Here is a 19,919-nt window from a genome sequence, read left to right as displayed (position 1 = left end):
GTGCACAGTATTAACATTTGCAGCATTAACAATACATCTGCGCACAGTAGGAAGGTAGGTAGGAATCAAAGTGTGAAGGAGAGGAGAGGCCAGGCTAAATACAAGTAGAGTTGAAGTTCTGCTTTGTTAAAACAATCTCACATTCACACTTTATTTCAGATACTGATATTTGCTAATATTAACGAACAGGATTTCCTGGCAAGGTTAGAATAACATGCTTTAAAAACTGAATATTATAAAACACAGGTTTTTGGGGTTTTTTTTACATGCTTACAATTTGACATCATGTTTTTTTACAGAGTTATAAATGTCCTGGGTCATTTGTACATACAGGTTTTCTCTATCATCCAGGAAATACAGGCGATCTTTAATGACTGCTGGATTGAAACTCTCTTCCACTAGTTGTAATTTACGGTACTTAAAAAGTTGTAAGTTCAATGGCACTCTGCAAAACAAAATTACATCTCTACTTATCAATGTCAGCATATAATTGTGGGAATTAGATTCAATTTCCTAGATTTAAAGGGAATCATATTTAACAAAAATCCATACAGCACAGAAGTCAAAGGCTCACTAGCAGAGGTCTAGACTATCTGCATTCATCAGATAATAACTGGAATATGGGGACCAATAATCACTCTGAATGTAAGAAGTCCTGGGGCCACAGAAACATTATTGAAAGGCTTACTTTACTTTTCTATTTAAATGAGGCGGGAACACTAGTTTCCAGCTTGTAGTCAGAGAGAATCAAGGGTTTAATCCAGAAAATGTTTTTTGATCCAAGAACATAAATTAACACAATTTTTCTCAGAAAAGAAGAGCAAAAAAACCATGGCAATTGCAGACTAAGCAGGACTCACTGTACTTTACGTGGGATGGCAAGACAAACCACTGCTTTGGCTGGTTGACCGTTTTGTTTGTATAAACCAAAAGCTTAAAGATTGATGAAATGATTAGGTATGCTAGTATCTGTGTTAGTCCTTTTAAATCACTTCAGTGAATACACAACCTTTCTCAAAGGAGCAATGTTTATTTTAAATAAATAACATGAGAAGTACAGCGAGAGAGACATTATTGCAACATTTTCCTAATTCAAGTTAAACTTTAGGATTTGGCTATTTATTCGCTGGTAGGATCAAAATCTAAGGCCTCTCTTGCAAATTTGTGCATGTGTAGATCTTCATTTTGCACAGCACAGCCTGTAGATGGAGTTACACTAAACTGAGAACACAGCTGCGTTACTGTGCTGAAGGAATCCAAAAGGAAATTATTTCCACTAAGATTTTCCTGACTTTCTGTATTAAAATGTGCCAAGTATCCTGTAACTACTCATGCAACTTAGTTTTTTTCAGGCTGAACTGAAACATCTGGGAGCAGTTCTGCTTTCGTATTGGTAAATGACAAGAGCAAGTGAGAGACAAAAGAAGCTTTTTTGAGAATTGTTAGTATAACTAGGAAGACCATAGTCCTCATAGAAAAGACAGAGAACACAATGCAGATGAGCACACAAAAGCTACTTGGAAACACTCGTTTACCTTAATCCTTATAAAACGAGGTCTTGCATAGCTTGGAAGGTGAGCCTTAACATGCCTGTAAGTACTTTCTCCATTAAATTCCCAATTTTCCTTGAGTCGAATACATACCATTCCTGTTTTGCTTTCATAACCTGAAGGAATAATGACAACAAATAACTAGTTCGTATGTAAATTTGAACTTCAGGCTAACCATTTCCCCCCCCCCTTTTTTTTTTTTAAATTTTCTCCTATAAGTGAACCCATCCTTCTAAGCCAGTTAGAAAACATTCTGACATATTTTCCTGTAGACATCTAAGTGATTAGATTTTCTTAAGCCTTCAGCATGCTAGATGCCAAACTCTTCTGAAAGCCTAGCATCAGAATTATAGATGGCAGACATCCTGAATATCATCCTCCTTTCAAAAGTCCTTGGAAAGACTTTGGAAAATCAGGCCTCAGTACTCTGAGGCAGAAGTCTGCCTGCAGCATTTAACTGTGTGGGTTCATTTACTTTACAATAAATCATGGTAAATATGCTTGTACTTGTGCTGACAAGCTCATGCATGCAGAAAGAGGACAGAAAGGAATAAGACCCAGTTTAACATTGATTATTACCATATGAACAATTAATTAAGCACTGCAAAAATCAAAGGACTTCAGATTTTTTTACTTGTTTATAAACAATACATACAGAGAGCTTCTTCCCTTTTGGTGGCTGAGGGATGGGACAACGTTTGTACACAAACCTTTCGGTGTTTCTTCCATTTTATGGGATTACAGGTAATGCAAGAAGAAATATGTAATATTCCTATATGAAACTTTTACATTAGAACCATACTAAAGCTTTCACAGAATTGTGTTCAGGAGGAAGTGAAAACAAAGTAGCATCTAATGCTTAAAGAAAAGTAGAGCACAAGCATATGCTAATTTAAGATTAATTGTTCTTCAGTATCTTTTGAGTCTTTTTTCTGTTTGCCTTTAACACCATGTATTGATCATACCTGGCATTCCAATTTGTTTATTCAAAATCTAGAGTGTTGAATTAATGAGTTTTCAGGTGATGTATACTACCACTCCCTGCTATGTTACTAAAGTACAAATATTTCTGTGCCATGTAAAACAGAAAAAAAACCCAAGCAGAATCCACCCAGTTCTTACACAAATGTGAGAGCCAGTTTGAACAATATTTTTTGTTCCATAAAGTTCTTCCATAATTAGGTATCAATACCTACTCTGTGTGGTTTTACAAGAGCATTAAGAATAACAGCATATCTTCCTGATCTCCTAGAGTGTAATCTGTACATAAAGAACTCTAGACCATTTATGTTGTTACCTTTCTTTTGAAATATCTTCTAGGGCAGCTATGTGTTTATCCCTACCACAGAGCAGCTGAAAACAAGGGCTATTTAAAGAGAGAGACTTGAATTTTAGATCAATGGGTGTAGCAGAGACATACATGATTAATAAAAAGTGTATTTATTTGAATTAAATTCACTATTCTAATAGATCATCTTGGTTTATAAACAGCCCTGTTATTCTAGCCTCAGAAACACTGGGCATTTCTATTCTCATGTCCTCTACTTTTAGTAGAGGAAATAGCGAGTGGATCATAACGTTAACAGAACCTCTCACATGTTGAATAAATGGTGTAAGGAGATGGTGGATGTAGGAAGACTGGCATCTCTAACACACCTTTCAATTCCAAAATACTAAACTGTCATTGATATGATCCATGTTGTGATACACCATAGTCTGGAAGCCTTTCTGGAAAAGTGTGATACCCGTTAATTAATACTGATAGTGATAATAATTAATCTGTTATACCTGTTAATATCTGCTAACTTAGTTAATAGGGGCTTCAAAGTTCCTCCTCTCCCTTAGACCACTCTAAGGGCATACAGCTTGTTATGCCACCTAGTCCAAACCATTTGTGCAATGCAGCACTCGGGATTTCTAACTTACTAACCTTGTTTGTTTGATTTCAGATTGCTATGTTACACTGTAAGAATGGGTTCCCTTTTAACTGTCCATCACAACCCAAATGCAGTGAGGAGCTAGATGGGAGTCCTGTAGGTCTTGGGTAAGTGAGACATATGGATAGGAAGTTATGTTCAAAATACAGGAGACGAGACAGCAGGGTAAAGCTATATGTCCCCTCTTCTGTTTTCCAATACCTCTGGGAATCTGCCTTTAGCAGCAGTGCCTCTCAAATAAATAAAAAAAAAGCTGCCATAAGCACTTGGTTTATGAAAGTTCAAAGATACCACAGATTTTTTGAGGAGTAGAAAAAAGGCAGCTAAACGTGTCCGAACTTCTTGCATTCCTTCAGATTGTTAAAGAAAGGTGAAAAAGGGAGGAATCAATTTCTTAAATGACATTATTGTTCTTCTAGAAATTCAAGTCTGTTTTGTTTGTCCCACTCTACAATAATTGCAGACCTATATTCCTGTAGCAGATACAATGTATATATCCAATATACTTAATCTCAAATGTTCTTCCATTCTCCTGTTACTATTCTTGTCATACTGTGTTAATATAAGATTTGGCTTTGGGTTTTTAGCTAATTAATATTGCATACATTTAAATGATGGAATGTATTGAATGTAGCTTACGAAAAATGAGCTGAAGTAGGGCTAGCTATACTCGCAGTTCAGTATATTGACATTTTGTTAACATACTAAAAAATTCTTCTGTTGAAATACTTCCAAGTATTTCACTCATACCTGGAACAGATACTCCATATACAATAACTTCTTGAACGCGGTCAAGCAGTCCTAAAACATCTGCAGCTTCTGTTGTAGAAACGTTTTCCCCTTTCCACCTGGAAAATAAGCAGTCAGTAGTAATGATTTCTGCGTGTGTTACATACAGTGATCTCCAGTTTTAATGTCTGACTTCACGATGCGCTGAGCACTGTTTGGGATCAGAAAACACTTTTGCACTAGAGCAAGGAACTTGTTATCCAGAGTAGAGAAAAGCATGCCTCAAAATGCAGCAACGCATTCCAGATTATTCAAATCTAAGAAGAATTTAACACACTTAATCATGTTTAAAATGGCTCTAAACTCGTAAACAAAATGCCAAAATGTTACTTCTCTTAGATTCCATCATAGGCTCTATGCTTTCTGAGTTTTAAAAGTATAGTGAGTATGAAACGACAATGTTTTTATTCTGTGAATGTGACTGGTTTCTCACTGTTGAAAATACCATTCATTCATCACATTAAGCTGAACCCTTGTAGGCTCTGTATGCAACTATAAATACAAGTGATAAAATGGTGGAGGTGACTTGAAGTCCTCTCTTTTTCTCGCTGAGGTTAGAGGAATTCCTCTAAGAATTCCATCTAAGATGACAAGAAATCAGTCAGTAAATACTGGATATGAATTCACACTTGAGAATGAGTCAGAATTTTCTCTTGTGACAAGCATATTTAAATAAACAAACTAACCGGAATGTATCTCCTGTTCCATCATGGAAATAAATGAAGTTATCATTGTCAATCACTAAAAGGTCACCACTGTTAAAATATGAATCCCCTTTCCGGAAGACATCTCTTAATTGCTTCTTCTCTGTTTGATGTTTTGCTCCTGTGTAGCCATTAAATGGGGCATATTGGGTGATTTTGCAGATCAGTAGTCCAGGTTTACCTATAAAGAGGAAGAACACTTGTCTAAAAAGCACTGTGTAAATTGCCAAAAAATAACTAATTTTCATTACATCAGTGAAGTTTGCAGATGTTACAGAGTTATTTGAGAATTAAAAAATATTTTCATGCATACTTTTTCTATTGCCAATGGCAAAAAGTTTCAGCTGCTGCTGCAAAACAGAACTGCTTTCTATTTTGCAAATGTTTCTTTAGTGGCATGTTAAGTGCAAAGTCTGAGAAGAATTAAAGAACTCCTGCTGAAAGTCAAGATCTGTACTCAAAAGATGTTAGCATGTCCATTATTAAAACTAGGTAAGTTATTAAAATCTAAGTACACAGATGCTGCATTCCCCACTGTACTTTACCTTTCTGTTAAGCTGTATTACAATAGTATGAGATTTGTTATATATTTTCTAAGCTGTATTTAAAATCCTGGCTTACTCCATGGCAATTCTTAGCATCTCTCCAGATAAAATTGATGCAAAGAGATGTAATTTTAAAAAGTAAATCCCTTTCTGAAGTTCTTAAAGGAGTTTTTACCTTAGGGAACTCTTATGCAGTATCGGTTCTCATTTCGGACTGGTTCATCTTCTCTACGTTGTATTTAATCAATTCATAGTGTAAGATTTTCTAGTGGAAATTTGCAAAATGTATACACATGAATATTCAATCTTTGAAAAATATTTTCAGAATTATACTACATAGTCAGCTTTCTATTTAATAGGAGGCAAATTCATCACATTTCAACTGGATGTACTGAGTCTCAATATTCTTTTGCCTGAACTAGCAAGAAATACCTGTGATATCTAGCATGGGCAGCTATAGACTGTACTTGGGGGGAGAATCTTCTCCCTAAACAAATCCATAACTGAGCCTTGGGTTCTTCCCAACTTGTCATACAAGTGGCCTGGTATATGCCCTTGGCAATATACTAAACTTCACCAAGGACAAAATGCCAGAATTTGTTGTTATTCTTACCTTCTGCAGGCAGTTTACTCTTCCCACTGCACCAACTTTTCCAGTGTAATTAACAAAAGAAATGTTTCCTTCAGTTGATGCATAAAATCCAGAATATTAATATTTCCAAATCTTCAGATAAATTCCCTCCAAACATCAGCCCTTACTCCATTTCCTATGGCAAGTCTGACTTTGTGGTCCTGATCAGTGTTTCTCTAGAAACAAGAAACAGTCATGAATTCACATTTCTGCTGAGTGAAAGCAGAATTTCTACTTCTGGAAAACTCTGAAGGAAACTTTAGTCTAAAAGTATTGACCATATTCTGAAGCAAAATGCATGCAAACATCATTAAAGTTAAGCTTATGGTTTTGATGTGGAAAAAGAAAATAAATTTCTGAGAAGTTAGGCTATATGTCTAAATGTAGTTAGAAGTTAACTTGATTTGGATGAAGACAGGAACAAATAATTCTATGCAGAAACTCAGGCACCATGTAAAACTATTTTGTTTGTAAGCCTTGTGAATATCTGCAGAAGCGTGTAATTTACCCTGAATTCAGCAAAATATTTGCAGGATTTTAAATGGTGTTTGGGTAGAAAGGTAATCCCTTATGCCATTGTAAGAGCAGGATTGAGCCTGCTAAAAATTCTATTACTTCATATCACTTTTAATAGTGCTATTAGATCTTTCTGTTTACACAATAAAGTGATAAACACATAGCAAGGATGGCTGTCCATTTATGCCTTCTCTTAGATGCCTATGTTTGTCCTCAACAAGAGGAAGTACTGTGCTGGGTCAGACACTTGTAATTCATAAACTTACCTAACATGCTAATGAGTAACAATGGCCTCAGAGAATTTTCCATCAAGTATGGAAAGGCTTTTTTGTCCCACTATCTGCCTTTTTCTCCAACTGTATATTTTATTTTATAATTTAATAGTACTTTAAGGCATGAAGAGTCTCCTAAAATATATATTGGCTTCTTAACTTGGAATACGTTGCTGGTAGACTAGTCCTGCTCTTTCAGCAACAGACTGGAATGTGTATTTGTGCAGAATAAGTATGTTGGCTCTGTGTCTTTCAGGTAATACAGTGCAGAGGACAATGCAGTAGATGGTAGAAGATGAGCATGGAACACTGGAATTGCAAAATGCTCTTTCAAGGAGCAGTCAAAGAGAGAAATGTGGCCATTAAGACAAATATGAATTGATCTTACAGTGTCACATTCCTGGAAAAAACCAAAAATTGCCACACTAAAATGGCTAAAAGTTTTAAATACTGTAAAACTAATTTTATTTTGGAGTTTAGTCATCTCACTTCTGGATTATTACTGCTTTTCTGCAAAGTAGTCTAGAAATGGATGTCTACATTTAATCTAAAGAAGAAATACATTAATATATAGTCCTGTCTGTGATATTGAGAGGTCTGCCATTGACATGTTAGCATGTCTGCTGAAATTCGGCATAGTGTCTAAACAACTTGCTGTTTGCTTCTTATAAAATCTTTGTTGTAGATGATGCTCTGCAACACCATACACAATACTGTAGTGTCTCATGAGAGAGACTCCAGTTCACTGGGCATTTATACATCTGAGCTTAAAAATCTTATTTTGAAATCATTCACTGAGGACAGAATGCTGCTTGGGTCCACATTGTCCCTCATCTTCTGTTGTTCTCAAGTCTGTATTTTCAATCTTTCTTCCTCATTTGCTTAGCCAGATAAAGATTTTTTTTTTTTTTTAGCCATTAATTAGTCACAGTTAATGAAAGGAGGAAGGAGGGACTTAGCAATTCACCCTTAAGGTGGTTTCTGTAATACTTGGACTGTTCATTTGTTTTGAAATTACTACGTAAGTTAGCTGGTAATAGAATCAGAAAGAAAACTATGACGTGTACCGAGTTCTTTTCTTCTGTGTATTTGTAAAGGAAAGAAATGATAGCATAGATAAAAGTTACCAGCACAATAAGGAAGTTCAATAATCAAATGGCATTAGTTAAGACAGGTGACACCCTACATCAGTGTGGATCTTGCTTATACCGTGAGTTCCTCATGGAAAAGACTGTCTCTTACATCTGCGATAACAGGCTAAGCCCACTTGGCACCATGGCAGTTTAAGTAGTAATTTCCATTCCGTCAAGTTCTTGCATTCTTAAGATGTTAATCCCATCTTTCCGGGAGACTTCTGCACTCATAGTAGCATGCACGTGGGTACATGGGATCAGGTATTATAAACCTTGCTTATGTAAAGGTGTTTTCTCCACTGGTGTTGAATTCTATGTACGGAGTAAAGAAGAATCCTTATATATAAATAATGAAAGCTAGGCTATCTGTGCCTGTCTTAAAATCTGACCTTTGTAGATAAACAGCCACCAATAATGAGTAATCTTTAGAACAGCCTGAAATACTACTCAACTGTATCATTCAGTGGGCTTCAGATTCAGCTATTCGTGTTATTTTTAATTAATGGGTCTCTTTAAGCTAAGTGCTCTGTGTGGCTAACACTACCAAACTCACCCCGTTTGGGAACTAATTTATCCTTGGCTGGCAACTGTACATATCTTTGAGATACCAGTTGAATTCAGGAATTTAGAGAGTGCCTTGTGACTCAGTTATATTTATGCATGTATACATGCTATGAAGAAACACAACTCTCTCAAAAGTAATTAGCTCATTCTTTAAGATTACTTTCCTAAAAAAACATTCTGCATGAAAGAAGAAAAGTTTTTCTTTTTCCCCTGTTTTATTTATACCAGTTGAGTACTGGCTAATTATGAGTACTTGGCCAACTGGAATTTTCCATTAACTGCAGGACTGAGGCGTAACTTATCACCGTCCTTAACTGTATGTTTAAAATGCCCAGTTTCCTTAACTCAGTTTTAATCTCCTCCACTTACACTTTTTGATTAAATCTAATGGCCCAATCCACAGGCCAAGTCTTCTGATTATTATAAAACCTTATTAGCAGTGTATTTTGGGCTAACAACTCTTGAAGAAATACTACAAAGCATTGCAGAATCTTGCTTAGATACCTCATTCCTGAGGAATCCCACTGATTTCCAGTGAAGATATTTCCAATCTCTGTAACTGACATCAGAATGAAACCTCTGTATATTTCATATTTTGCACACTGACATAAGTTACAAAGAAACTGTGGACCTGATTCTCTGCTCTAGCTTATGGTTATCAAATGGTACTGGGGAGAGTGATTGATACCACCTTTGCTCTTACTAAATTCTCACTGCAGTTCACTAGGTCTACTGCCGTGAAAGCCATTTTAAGCAGACACGTTTTTGAAATTAAGGATTAACTAATACGATTTCATGGAACTCAGATGGAAAGTGCCTGTGAATAGGTACCCTATGAAGACAGTACATTAAGTGCATCTTCAGACAGGGCACTCTTTAAATAATCACATTAACACTTTCACCTGGGGATCACCTGACTGTCTTGGTGGGGACATCTTAGCTACAAAACTCTCAAAACTCACATTGCCCAAAACACAGGTCCACTGGTTCCTACAGAACTCCTCGTTTTTGGTTTGCAGATGAAGTGCTCGTATAAGGTAAGCATTTTCTCTATCCATTTTAACAGAATGTTAAATTAATATAGTGCAATTCTTCCACTATTCAAAAGAATGATTAATTCAAGCAGTTTTTCTCCTTGAAAAAACTTACTGTTAGAATGCAATGAGATTACAGACTTCTTTAGGGAAGGTTTTTTGTTGGGCTTCCCCCCCTCCTTATGGCTGGATTTTAAGCATAATGTAGCAAATATTCCCGGTAATGTCATTAGCTAAAAAAACCCAAGAGGCAGTTAATGTTACCTGTGACACACTGCATAGATACCGAAGCACTTCCCCAATATACTGTATCACAGTTACGTTGTATTTTCTGCAGTCATCCCAGAACTGGCTTGCTGAAAACCTGGCACGCAAAACTATAGTTGCACCTGTGTAGAAAGAAGTAAAACAAATTACAGAAGGAACAATGCTTATTGTATTGTAAGACCTTACAGAATTTCTTAGCACAGCATTGTAGAAAGCTTCTAGAATTAGGGCTACATAGTCTTTGGAAGTACCCATATATTGAAATACAATCCATTCTGAATAATCGGTTTAACCTCTATTCATCAGAAGTTAAAGGCTATTATTATGGATGGAACTCTGTACTAATTTATCCTAAAGCTGTCATGTAAGATAGGATATATCCTGTTTGTCCAGGTGATGAAATAAAATTTGTACAGGGTGAGGATCTGTGCACATCATATGATGACAGAGAAACAAGAACGTCTCTTGACTTAGTGGAGCTTCTGGTAACAGGGACATGTATAACCAAGTATTTCATCTCAGAGTTTGGTAGCTAGGGAAAGGCTTACTGTGTCTGTGCATGAATTCTGCACAGTGACACATTCATTCAGACTAGTCAGGTGCACAGTACCTTTCATGATACATCCGTGGAACCCAACGAGGAGGGCAGAGCTGTGATAGAGTGGTAGAGCAGTATACACAATATCTTCTGAGGTAACATTGCCAGCATCGAACAAACCACATGCCAGCGTTATGCGTTCATGGTTAATCACTGCAGCTTTAGGAAGAAGACCTGTTTGCAATCAAAAAAGTGTGTGACTTCACTTGAACAATAAACAGAGTAAGTCCAGGAGGTTTCACAAGGGCTTAAGCAAAGATTTTCTCTCATTCACTGATGCAAGTGGTAGTTCCAGAGTTCAGGGAGGTATGCAGCTCGTGTCTACGCAACACACTGGCGATTAGCCTCAGTGAGGCTATGTCTTCCTACATGTAAATTTTAGGTGATTACCCCCCATTAAGTGCCTGAATTCTCAATACTATGGTACCTAGGAATCACAAGTACCTAGAGAATGAGGAAGTGGGATTTGGAGAATCTAGCGTGCTGAGCGAAGGGAATGGAAATGCTAAAACGGAGGTTAATCTCAGATCTTGCATCTCCCCTGGAACTGGGTATCTCCTTGCAGCTCCGAATGGTCCTAGATGAAACCGGAATTCATACTACAAAATCTCTTCCTGGTTTCCCATCAGACGCAGTTGAACTGGTTACTTGCTGAAACAGATACTAGAAGACAAAATTATGATAGTGCTTGCCAACTCTGTAAGAACAGAGATGTTAGAGCCCTTAAGGATGAAGGACACCTGAGGTATTTGCCTTCTGCAGCCCAAACAAGATTCAAATTTGTACTTCCACCTTTCCAGGGGAGTTCCTGCCCTAAGAGGCTTGAAGACTGAGCTAGTGTGGAGGCATACCCTGCTGCTCCTGGTGAAGCTATAGGTTTGAGTGCCTTCAGGTGTTGTCTTCATCTTCATCCTTGCAGCCCAGTTTCTGCTGTGGCGAAGTGCTCTTAAAGCTAGATGCTTTTATGTGGAGCAGGTTGCAGCTGCTGTACCAGCTGCAGTTTTGCACAGTGGCCATGACTAGCTGTATTTTGTGCTGCACTCACTATTTTTGGTACTCTGACACCCAAAAAATTAATGGCCAGTGTTTAGAGTTCATGATGCGAAGATACCGAGTATAAGGTGGGTGCCAAGAGCCACACCTAGGCCAGCAGTGTCTCCAGAGGTGAGAGAGAGCATGTGTCTAGTGACTTTACTGGCATAAAACTTGTATGTTTAATTGGCTTTTACTTCAGTCTCTGTCCCCAGATTTAGTGCTTAAAGTCAACCTATATTCTACATGCTTTTGGGGTTTAAATACAGACATCAAATTTTCAGTTTCCTGAGCGGGAATGAATGGGAGTAGGAATTAATGTGAAGGAACAGATTCTTTTTCGTTACTAAAAAGTCACAACATCAGGAGGAATGCGTCACCTGATTTTGTGAATTTACATTACCTGTAGTACCAGAAGTATAAATGTACATGGCAGGAGTTTTAAAGGTTATATCTGATCTCCAAGACAATGGAGTAGGCTCATCTGAAGCAGCATCTACTTTATCAAGAAAGCTCTCAACACCTTCAGTAGCAGATGTCTTGCTTAAATAATAAACTTTAACTTTTTCTTTCTTCAAGAATGGCAGTATTTCTTCAACAGATTCCTTCAGCTCTTAAAGAGAAGAAAGTAGTATAAGAAAATTATGTACTATTCTATCTATATACTATCAGTGCATCAACTCTGGCTCAGCAGCTTTCATGTTTAGCTGCTGTTGGAGAAATTAATGGTCAAGTGACTTCAGAATCCAGCAAAAAGGACTGAAGAGGAACAGTGTCTCCCCACACAACATTATATGATTTGATCTGATTTTTTGCAGCAGGAACAGAATTGCAGAGGAAGATTCCGAGCAAACTTCCCCCTGCCTGCAGACTCTGTGGGACTCTGAGGAAGTGTACACCTGGCATCACCAGCTCTGTTGTTACCTTCCCTCCCCACCATGGGGAAACGTCTCACCTGACAAGTGCCCACACAAAGTTAGGTGCTGCTTAAATCACCGCTATGTTTTATGCATAAAGATAACATAATCTGTCTCAAGTCTCGACAGAAATGGAAGAAAAACTGAATATCAGGCTGAAGAGTGACTTGGTAAGCCGTGGTGCTACTGAAGCGTGGAGTCCTAGATAGTTAACGTTCTGTCTCTCCCTGTGCCTGTCTCTTACACATGTCTTGATTAATCCCAGTTCTCCTCATACTCCCTGTGGTATCTCCAACCAACAAGAGCGCGTGATTAATGTGCAACGAGTAGGCTCACTCCCTGCATGATCAAATCCTGTCTGCCTTTCTCTTAGTGAAGCAGTAATGCAGGTCTCTCTCCGCTAGCCACTGCCAGTTTCAACCAAACTGGAAAGAATGTAGCTGTCCGAGACTTACTCCCTTAGGAAACTGGATAATGGAATGAACTGAAGAGGACCAGACAGCTGGTCCAATTGTATATACCTTGTTTCTACAGGAATCCAGACTAAAAGCCTTCCAAGTCACAGGCACTTTTACTTGAATAGACAAACCACAAGATTTAAAATTAATCCTCATTTCCAATTTCACTGAAACATCATAATACAAAATTGTCCATAACATGTAATTTATTTTTCACCACCTGTCATTTATTTCAAAGCAAAGAATAAATTAACTATTATTAAATCAACAACTCTGTGAGGCAATTTGATACTGAAAACTGAATTTGTTACTGGAAATCCTATCTCCACACTAATTGACTAGATAAAGCCAAGATCCACATCAAAAGTTTGTCTCGACTGCACAAAAGTAGTAACTTTAATAAAAGCATTACCTTTTTCAAGTCTGGCAGACTCTGGAATTCCTCTTCAAACAATTCTGTATTTCTGCTGTAACTTTAGTCCAAAAAACATCCTGGGATTACCATGGGTGCCCTTTAGCCACCAAGCTACTCATGAAAAGCCAGTGAAGGCTTCTCCTAGTTAACAGGTAAGGAAACCTCAAAACAATAGCACAGCCTAGCCTCCGTTCCACCTATGCTTTCCAGCACTGCACAGCTGCTGGGCTACACAAAGAGTAAAGCTCGGTGGGAGAATGTCATGACCCAATAAGAATGGGAACAGTGTTGGTTAGATTTCAGAGGGGAAGGTAAAGTCCGTGATCAACAATTTATGTCAGGCTTGTGAACTCCACCTTACTCCTCTTACTTTTACCCATTTTCTTTGTCTTACAGTTGTGAGTAAATAACTGTAGGTCTCGAAGTTGTTCATCCAAGTAAAAATTTTAGTTGTAGAGTCAGATTAACAGAATTTACAAGCACTGCTAGAATACAACGAACTATGGTTAGAACAATGATCCTAATGGCTTTATGTGAATACAATAATAACATAGCATCCATTCTGTTTCATATTTTAGCCCTTGCAGTGAAAGTGTCCTTGGCTGTGCAGGATTCACTGCGCTAATGAATTGCTTCACCTGCCCCTGACCAGGACACAGCTTTATGAAGACAGGGTTACCTATATGCAGCCAACTGTGCATTCAAAATCAGCGTTTTGCTACTTGGTTGCTTCAGTGTAATCTGCAACCTGGCAGCCTGGATGCAGACTGCTAGTAGTAACCCTGTCTCACAGGGTTCGTTTGCAACAGAGGGCAGTTCTGCTCCTTAGACACCATCAGGCATGAAGGAGATAAAATAAGGCCTTTTATGCAAGTATCTAATGAGCTGGCACCTTAGGGATAAATAACCCCCAATAAACTGTCACTGAGATAAATAACCCTCCAATAAACTTTGACATCTGTATTTTATTGTAAGTATAAGTAACGTCAATGATATATATAAACTATATTAATGAATTCAGCATATTTATTTCCAGAAACTTATCTGTGCAAGCACACAGAATCTTATGTGATGGTCAGTTCTGATGAGACAATGTTTATCTTCTGCATGGAGTAGCAAGATACTAAAGGATGAAACTTAAAAAGGACAGAGAGAATCAAGGTCCAGCAGAAAAGACCTAGCTAGACTTCTTTCTTCCTGATGTCTAGTAATCACTAGTGGAGTCAAGCATGTAGTAAATTTTTATGAATAAGGCTCAAATTTATTTTTTTTTCTTCGCAGCTGAGGGCTTTTTTAGAAAATGTGAGGCAACTATGTTATAGAAGGAGGAAAAAACACATTTCCTATCCTACATAATAGCTTTTCCCACATGACGCTAATTCAAATACTGATGAATTTTGAAAGTTCAGGGATTGCACAGAATTTATTCTCAGCGAGGCTAATATTTATCACAAAAGGAGAAATTTTCATTTGGACTCCTGAAATTTTGAGGCACATAAAATACTCCAGTTACATACAATAGATTAATGCGTTCAGCTATCAAAGCTGAAACGGGAGTAGATATTCATGTGGAAGTTGTTAGCTCTAGGCAGATGAAGAGCATTCCTGACTTCCCATATAGTCAGTCATTTATACTGTCTGTATGCAAATAACTATATAAAAGACCAGGCATCAAATAGGGTCTCTGCCCTGTAAGGAACAGAATGCAGCTCTCCATTGAAAACATACCAGTACGTCCAAGTGTCTTCCACAAAAATAACCATGGGTTGTCTGCATGAGTCCGTGCCTTTTTCTTTACACTGAAACCCGACAACGGCTTGTCTATGGGAGGCAACCACCTTCCCGTGTCCCAGCTGCTGTCCAGCTGCAGCAAGAGGATTCTTCTGCGCTACCTGGTTTGTTTCCGATGTGGCCATCTGTGTGAACACAACTGGGAATCGACCCCCTTGTGCACGGCTGAGGGCTGGTTCATTTCTGGGGCTTCGGTACCCTTATCAAACGCCTAACGAGGTATCCGAGCTCAGCGTCCACCTCTTGTAGGTCAGCCGAAAATAAAAACGCGATGCAAAGTACCCGGAAACCTTGTCCTCTCACCAGGTCTGCAGCAGCTCCGCAGGCCCCAGCCCCAGCCGGCGCTGGGCAGCCCCCTCCGCGGCAGCCCGCCCGGGGGGCCCGACGTGCCGCCCCCGCCCGCCGCCCAGCAGCTCCTCCCGGCGGGGGGCGGCCGAGGGGGACCCCGCCGCTCCGCTCCGCTGCGCGCCCCGCGGCCGGGGCTCCCCTCACCTGGGGCCGCCAGCAGCACGGTGGCCGCGCTGCTCTGGAAGCAGCGCAGCAGGGCGCCGGCCCTGACGCCGCGGTTGAGGCAAGCCACGGCGCAGCCCTGCCACAGCCCATGAGCAGCGCCGGGCAGCCGCCCGCCCGCAGCCCCGCGGCCCGGCGCAGCGCCCGCGCCGCCTGGCTGCTCCGCCGCTCCACCTGCGCGTAGGTGCACGCCTCGTCGCCGAAGAGCAGCAGCGGCTTGTGCGGCGCCCGCCGCGCCAGCACGTCCAGGAGGGTGCGCGACCGGCTCTGCGCGCCCTGCCCGCCACCCGCGCCATCGCGAGGGCGAAGCGAAGGTCCTGGAAGAAGGAGGGGCAGGCGCGGCGCAGCAGCAGCGGCAGGAGCAGCAGCCCCGCCAGCGCGGGGCACAGCGCGGGGCACAGCGCGGGGCACAGCGCGGGGCACAGCGCGGGGCACAGCGCGGGGCAGCATCCCGCCGCCGGCCCGCCCCGGCCCTTCCCGCGCCCGCCGCGCGCTCGGGCACCGCCGCTGGGCGGGACGGCGCTGAGGGCCGCGCGCGCCCGCCTCCTCACGGCCCCGCGGCGGCCGTGGCGCCCGCCCCGTCAGCGCTCCCCGAGCGGTGTCCGACCCCGCCTGAGGAGCGGGGCTGCTGGGTGGGCGCCGTCGGGAGTGGAGGCGCTGCGGGTGGCGCACCGAGGTGGCGGAGCCGCAGCGTGAAGGGTGCTGCGGGCTCGCTCCCTGCCTGCGTCCGGTGCGGGAAGCTGGGCCCGCGTGCGGCGGGGGGGACGCGCAGGTTCGGGGCGGAAGGTTGGTGGCATCTTCCCTTGCGATGAGGGCCGGCCTCTCTGAGGCTGAACGCATCCTGCGTGGGATACAGGCCGTCTTAGCGTCCCGTTTGGAAGCTGCAGTGGCAAAGGCAGCCGAGCCTGGTCAAGGTTCACACCGAGAAAAATGGAGGATGAGGCTTCCTGGCAGAAGTAGTGAGCTGCCCCGGGGAGCATGTTCCTACCCTGTTGTACCACCCCGGTGCTATTCCTCACTAGGTGGTAAGCAGTGGAACAGATAAATAGTAGCTGAGCCAACTGAAATTTTGGAGTGTGACTTAATTTTTTAAAATTAAACCCTTCCCCCCCCCCCCCCCCCCCCCCCCCCATTTATTAGTATTCTAGATGCACAAAAGGAATTTACAGTCTTGGTCTGTCTGTCTTGCTCCTGTCCAAGGCTGAGACGCATTAGTTTCTCAGACAACCTTGAAGCAAACTCCAGAAATTTCACCCTTCTGACTGGGCCCAGTGACCAGAACTCGGTGCTTTTCTTGGTGAAGTTTAAGCAGCTGTTACTGTGAACACAGGCTGGTTTTTCTGTCTTCTAAAAAAATTATTTTTATTTTATGTTTTGCTAAGTGCCACCAAGGGGACAGTTTCCTGCCCTTTTGTTCACAGTTTTCTGCTCCCCTTTGATGTTAAATCTGATACTTCTCACCCCAAGGTGAGTTGATTCAGGTCATTGATCTGCCGGGAAAGTTTTTTCTTCACTGCAGACTTTGTTTCCCTGCCAGATAAATTCACTTTGCTACTAGGTGAGCTGAGGCCTAGCCCTAGCGCAGCACAAGCGTTGGATGTTGGAGCGGGCTGGGAGGGAGCAGAGCTGTGCAGTTAGCTTAGCTGTGGTCAGACCTCCCAGGCAGCTGCTGCAGTTGAAACTGGACCTGGTGGATTGCAAGTGGCCCACAGCCAGTGTCGCCTTGCCTTCCTGCTCGCATACTTCTCCACAGGAGCCAGCCTTAGAACTCACGGGACTGAGCAGAGCTGCTTCAGGGAGCTAGCGAAGGTGAAAATTAACTGGTTTGTGTCTGGGGTAAATGTTGACTATCATTAGGCTTTAGCATTTGGATAAATGAGAAGTGTTTACAGTTCTTCTGTAACAGAGCTACTGTTTCAAACTGATGCCTGAAGTATTTTTTTGAGTCACTTCAGAGCTGTAAAAGCTACAGAGTATTTTTGAAAGCTTCTTTATCTAATGGCAACTGCCTGGGAGAAGTGGGAGAAAATAGTACACCCTGTTGGCTGTGTTCACAGCCAGGCTTTCCAAAGCGTTGCTGAACTACTATAACTTAATTCCACCTCCTGCGCAGAAAAAGTGCGTAGCAATATTGTGCTGTGGTCCTGCAATGGGCTTTCTGAAGAAGAGGTTTCCTATGTAACCTTTTATTTTTCAGTTACATCTCTGACTTTCTTGCATGGACAGTGGCATTAATTCTGTAACTTTAGCATGGAATCATAATCAGCAGCCGGGAGAGCTAAAAGCCTCAGGTTAGTTGATCACAAATGTACCCCAGTGGCATTTAGCAGGAGCTGTGGATGCCTTATTATTCAGGACTAATATTTTTTAAAATTTGTACATTTTCACACAACAAATACTGGTTTGGTGGCCAGCTTTTTCACAATATGTTGTTCATCTAAGCTATTCTTTGAGATAAACCTTTTCGACCGTCCTCCAGTTACAGGCTCCTTGTAAAGGTTTTCAGGCCTACAAATATTTCAGTCGTGAGCTAGTTAGCTTGCTGAGCCAGTTAAATTTCAGAGGCCATATTTACCAATGCTTAACCTAGCAATGGCAACTAGAATTCAACAGTTTAAACAGTAATGATGTCCACATTACTAGCCATTTGGATAGCCTCCAAATTTAAAACAAACTACACTTTCGCAGTTTTTGTTATTTTCTCTGATATCTGCCCTGCCCTAGCTCCCTTTGTCTACAGTGTTCCTTCTGATACTTTTGATTTAGCACTAACATTTGTTTTGTTCTCTAAAATAAATGCAAAGCAAACCCCTGTTAGGAATTAGTCTGTGCTGCACACTGGGACAATCTGTTTTTCTTCAGTAATCCCAAGGGGTGAAGGTGTGTTAGTCCACTGCTAGATATAGTTTTGTTTGTTCAAGTATTTCTCATTACTATAGCAGTTTTAATAGGTAATTAACTGCTAATTATTATGTTTGAGGTTAATATATCATTAAATGCATCACATATGATGTCATGTGACTGAAATGGCTGGTGCTTTTCTGTTTTTTAAGTTATTTTTGTGCACGAATTACTAATCTAAGCAGGTTATTTTGTGCTTGACTAATGTTATGGACTGCCATAGTATGTGTTGATATTTTTGCTCAAACAGCTGTCACTTTGGCTATAAATTGCAGTCTGTAAGCTTCAGTATTTTTGCTGAACAAAGTATAGATTTAAATATTAGCCTAGGGAGAAGGAGTGCTTTTTTATTGACTTAGTTGTTTGCTAGGTTTTATAGTTCAGTAAACCCTATTTAATACCTTATTTTCCTTTTTATTTTCAAATAGCTACTCTAAATCCAGATTTTTTTGAGAGAGCTTATGGAGCATCCTATCACAGGTTGACACGTGTTTAGTGTTCCTAGAGGCATGTGTGCTTGAGCTGGTGCTGGAAACCTGTCAAGGGCTGTTGGCAGTGCTGTCCTGTGCTGGGTGTTGCCCATGGGACCTGGCCCTGCAGGTGGCCTCTTGCCAATGTTCAGCAATGCGCAACCACCCCTCCAGAGCCTGCACAGGCTGTGTGGCAAAAAAATTGCTGCTTGCGCTCAGCTGCTCACTGTGGTTTCAGTGGGTGCTCAGCTAATGAGTTTATGACTTCACATCTATGCTCCACTTCCATTGTCTCTTCATTTCCAGCTTTCAGTCTCCTAATGCTTTGTGGAAGCACTTGAAAAATAGATGCCTTTCTAGTATAGCTCTGTGATAGCTGGCATTCATGGAACTCTTTCTTTTATTTGCATCAGTATCATCTGTGGGGGATGGGTTGAATTTCAAGGTGCCTGCAGAGGTCACAAGGGACTGTATTTCTTGTTACATGGAAGTGATTTTTTCCTACATTATGAGGTTATAATTCAACTTACAGTAAACTTACATAAATTTAACTTATATAATGAATACATAAGTATTTTGAAATGGAGACTCCAAAATTAACCATCCAAAAAGAATTAATATTTTTGGCAAAATACTACCAACTTTTCTATTTCTTACTGTCACAACTTGAATCTGAGTTGAGTCTTTAGTTCCAGCCCCTGTGAATGATGCACGGGCATACTGAGAGGGTGCGTTGCTTGATACTTGCAGGGTACAATAAGCTACAGTTATGTGGTGCTGATTATTTGCTTGCTCCAGCTACTGTGGCAAGCAGTTCATAGGTTCCCTTGGCTTCAACTATGAAATCCTAATTGCTCAATACTTGCTTATACTCAGCTTTAGGCA

At 40.9% G+C, this 19,919-nt stretch overlaps 1 protein-coding gene across 1 annotated transcript; it reads right to left on the bottom strand.

Annotated features, from left to right (window-relative positions):
* Nucleotides 1-261: 261 nt before the first annotated feature.
* SLC27A2 (solute carrier family 27 member 2) lies at nt 262-16,503 on the bottom strand. Its single transcript, XM_037393833.1, is given in 16 exon segments — nt 262-427; nt 429-445; nt 1,536-1,666; nt 4,238-4,335; nt 4,963-5,161; nt 5,701-5,751; nt 5,754-5,790; nt 6,139-6,227; nt 6,230-6,332; nt 9,940-10,064; nt 10,553-10,714; nt 11,976-12,185; nt 15,646-15,750; nt 15,753-15,929; nt 15,932-16,170; nt 16,271-16,503. Coding segments are annotated over 16 exon segments (2,133 nt in total). The 3' UTR covers nt 262-270.
* Between the last annotated feature and the right edge of the window lie 3,416 nt (nt 16,504-19,919).

This window comes from Falco rusticolus, chromosome 7 (genome assembly GCF_015220075.1).
Source record: "Falco rusticolus isolate bFalRus1 chromosome 7, bFalRus1.pri, whole genome shotgun sequence".
Lineage (NCBI taxonomy): Eukaryota > Metazoa > Chordata > Aves > Falconiformes > Falconidae > Falco > Falco rusticolus.
Note: the sequence above shows the minus strand (reverse complement) of the source record. Positions and strands in the feature narration are given on the sequence as shown.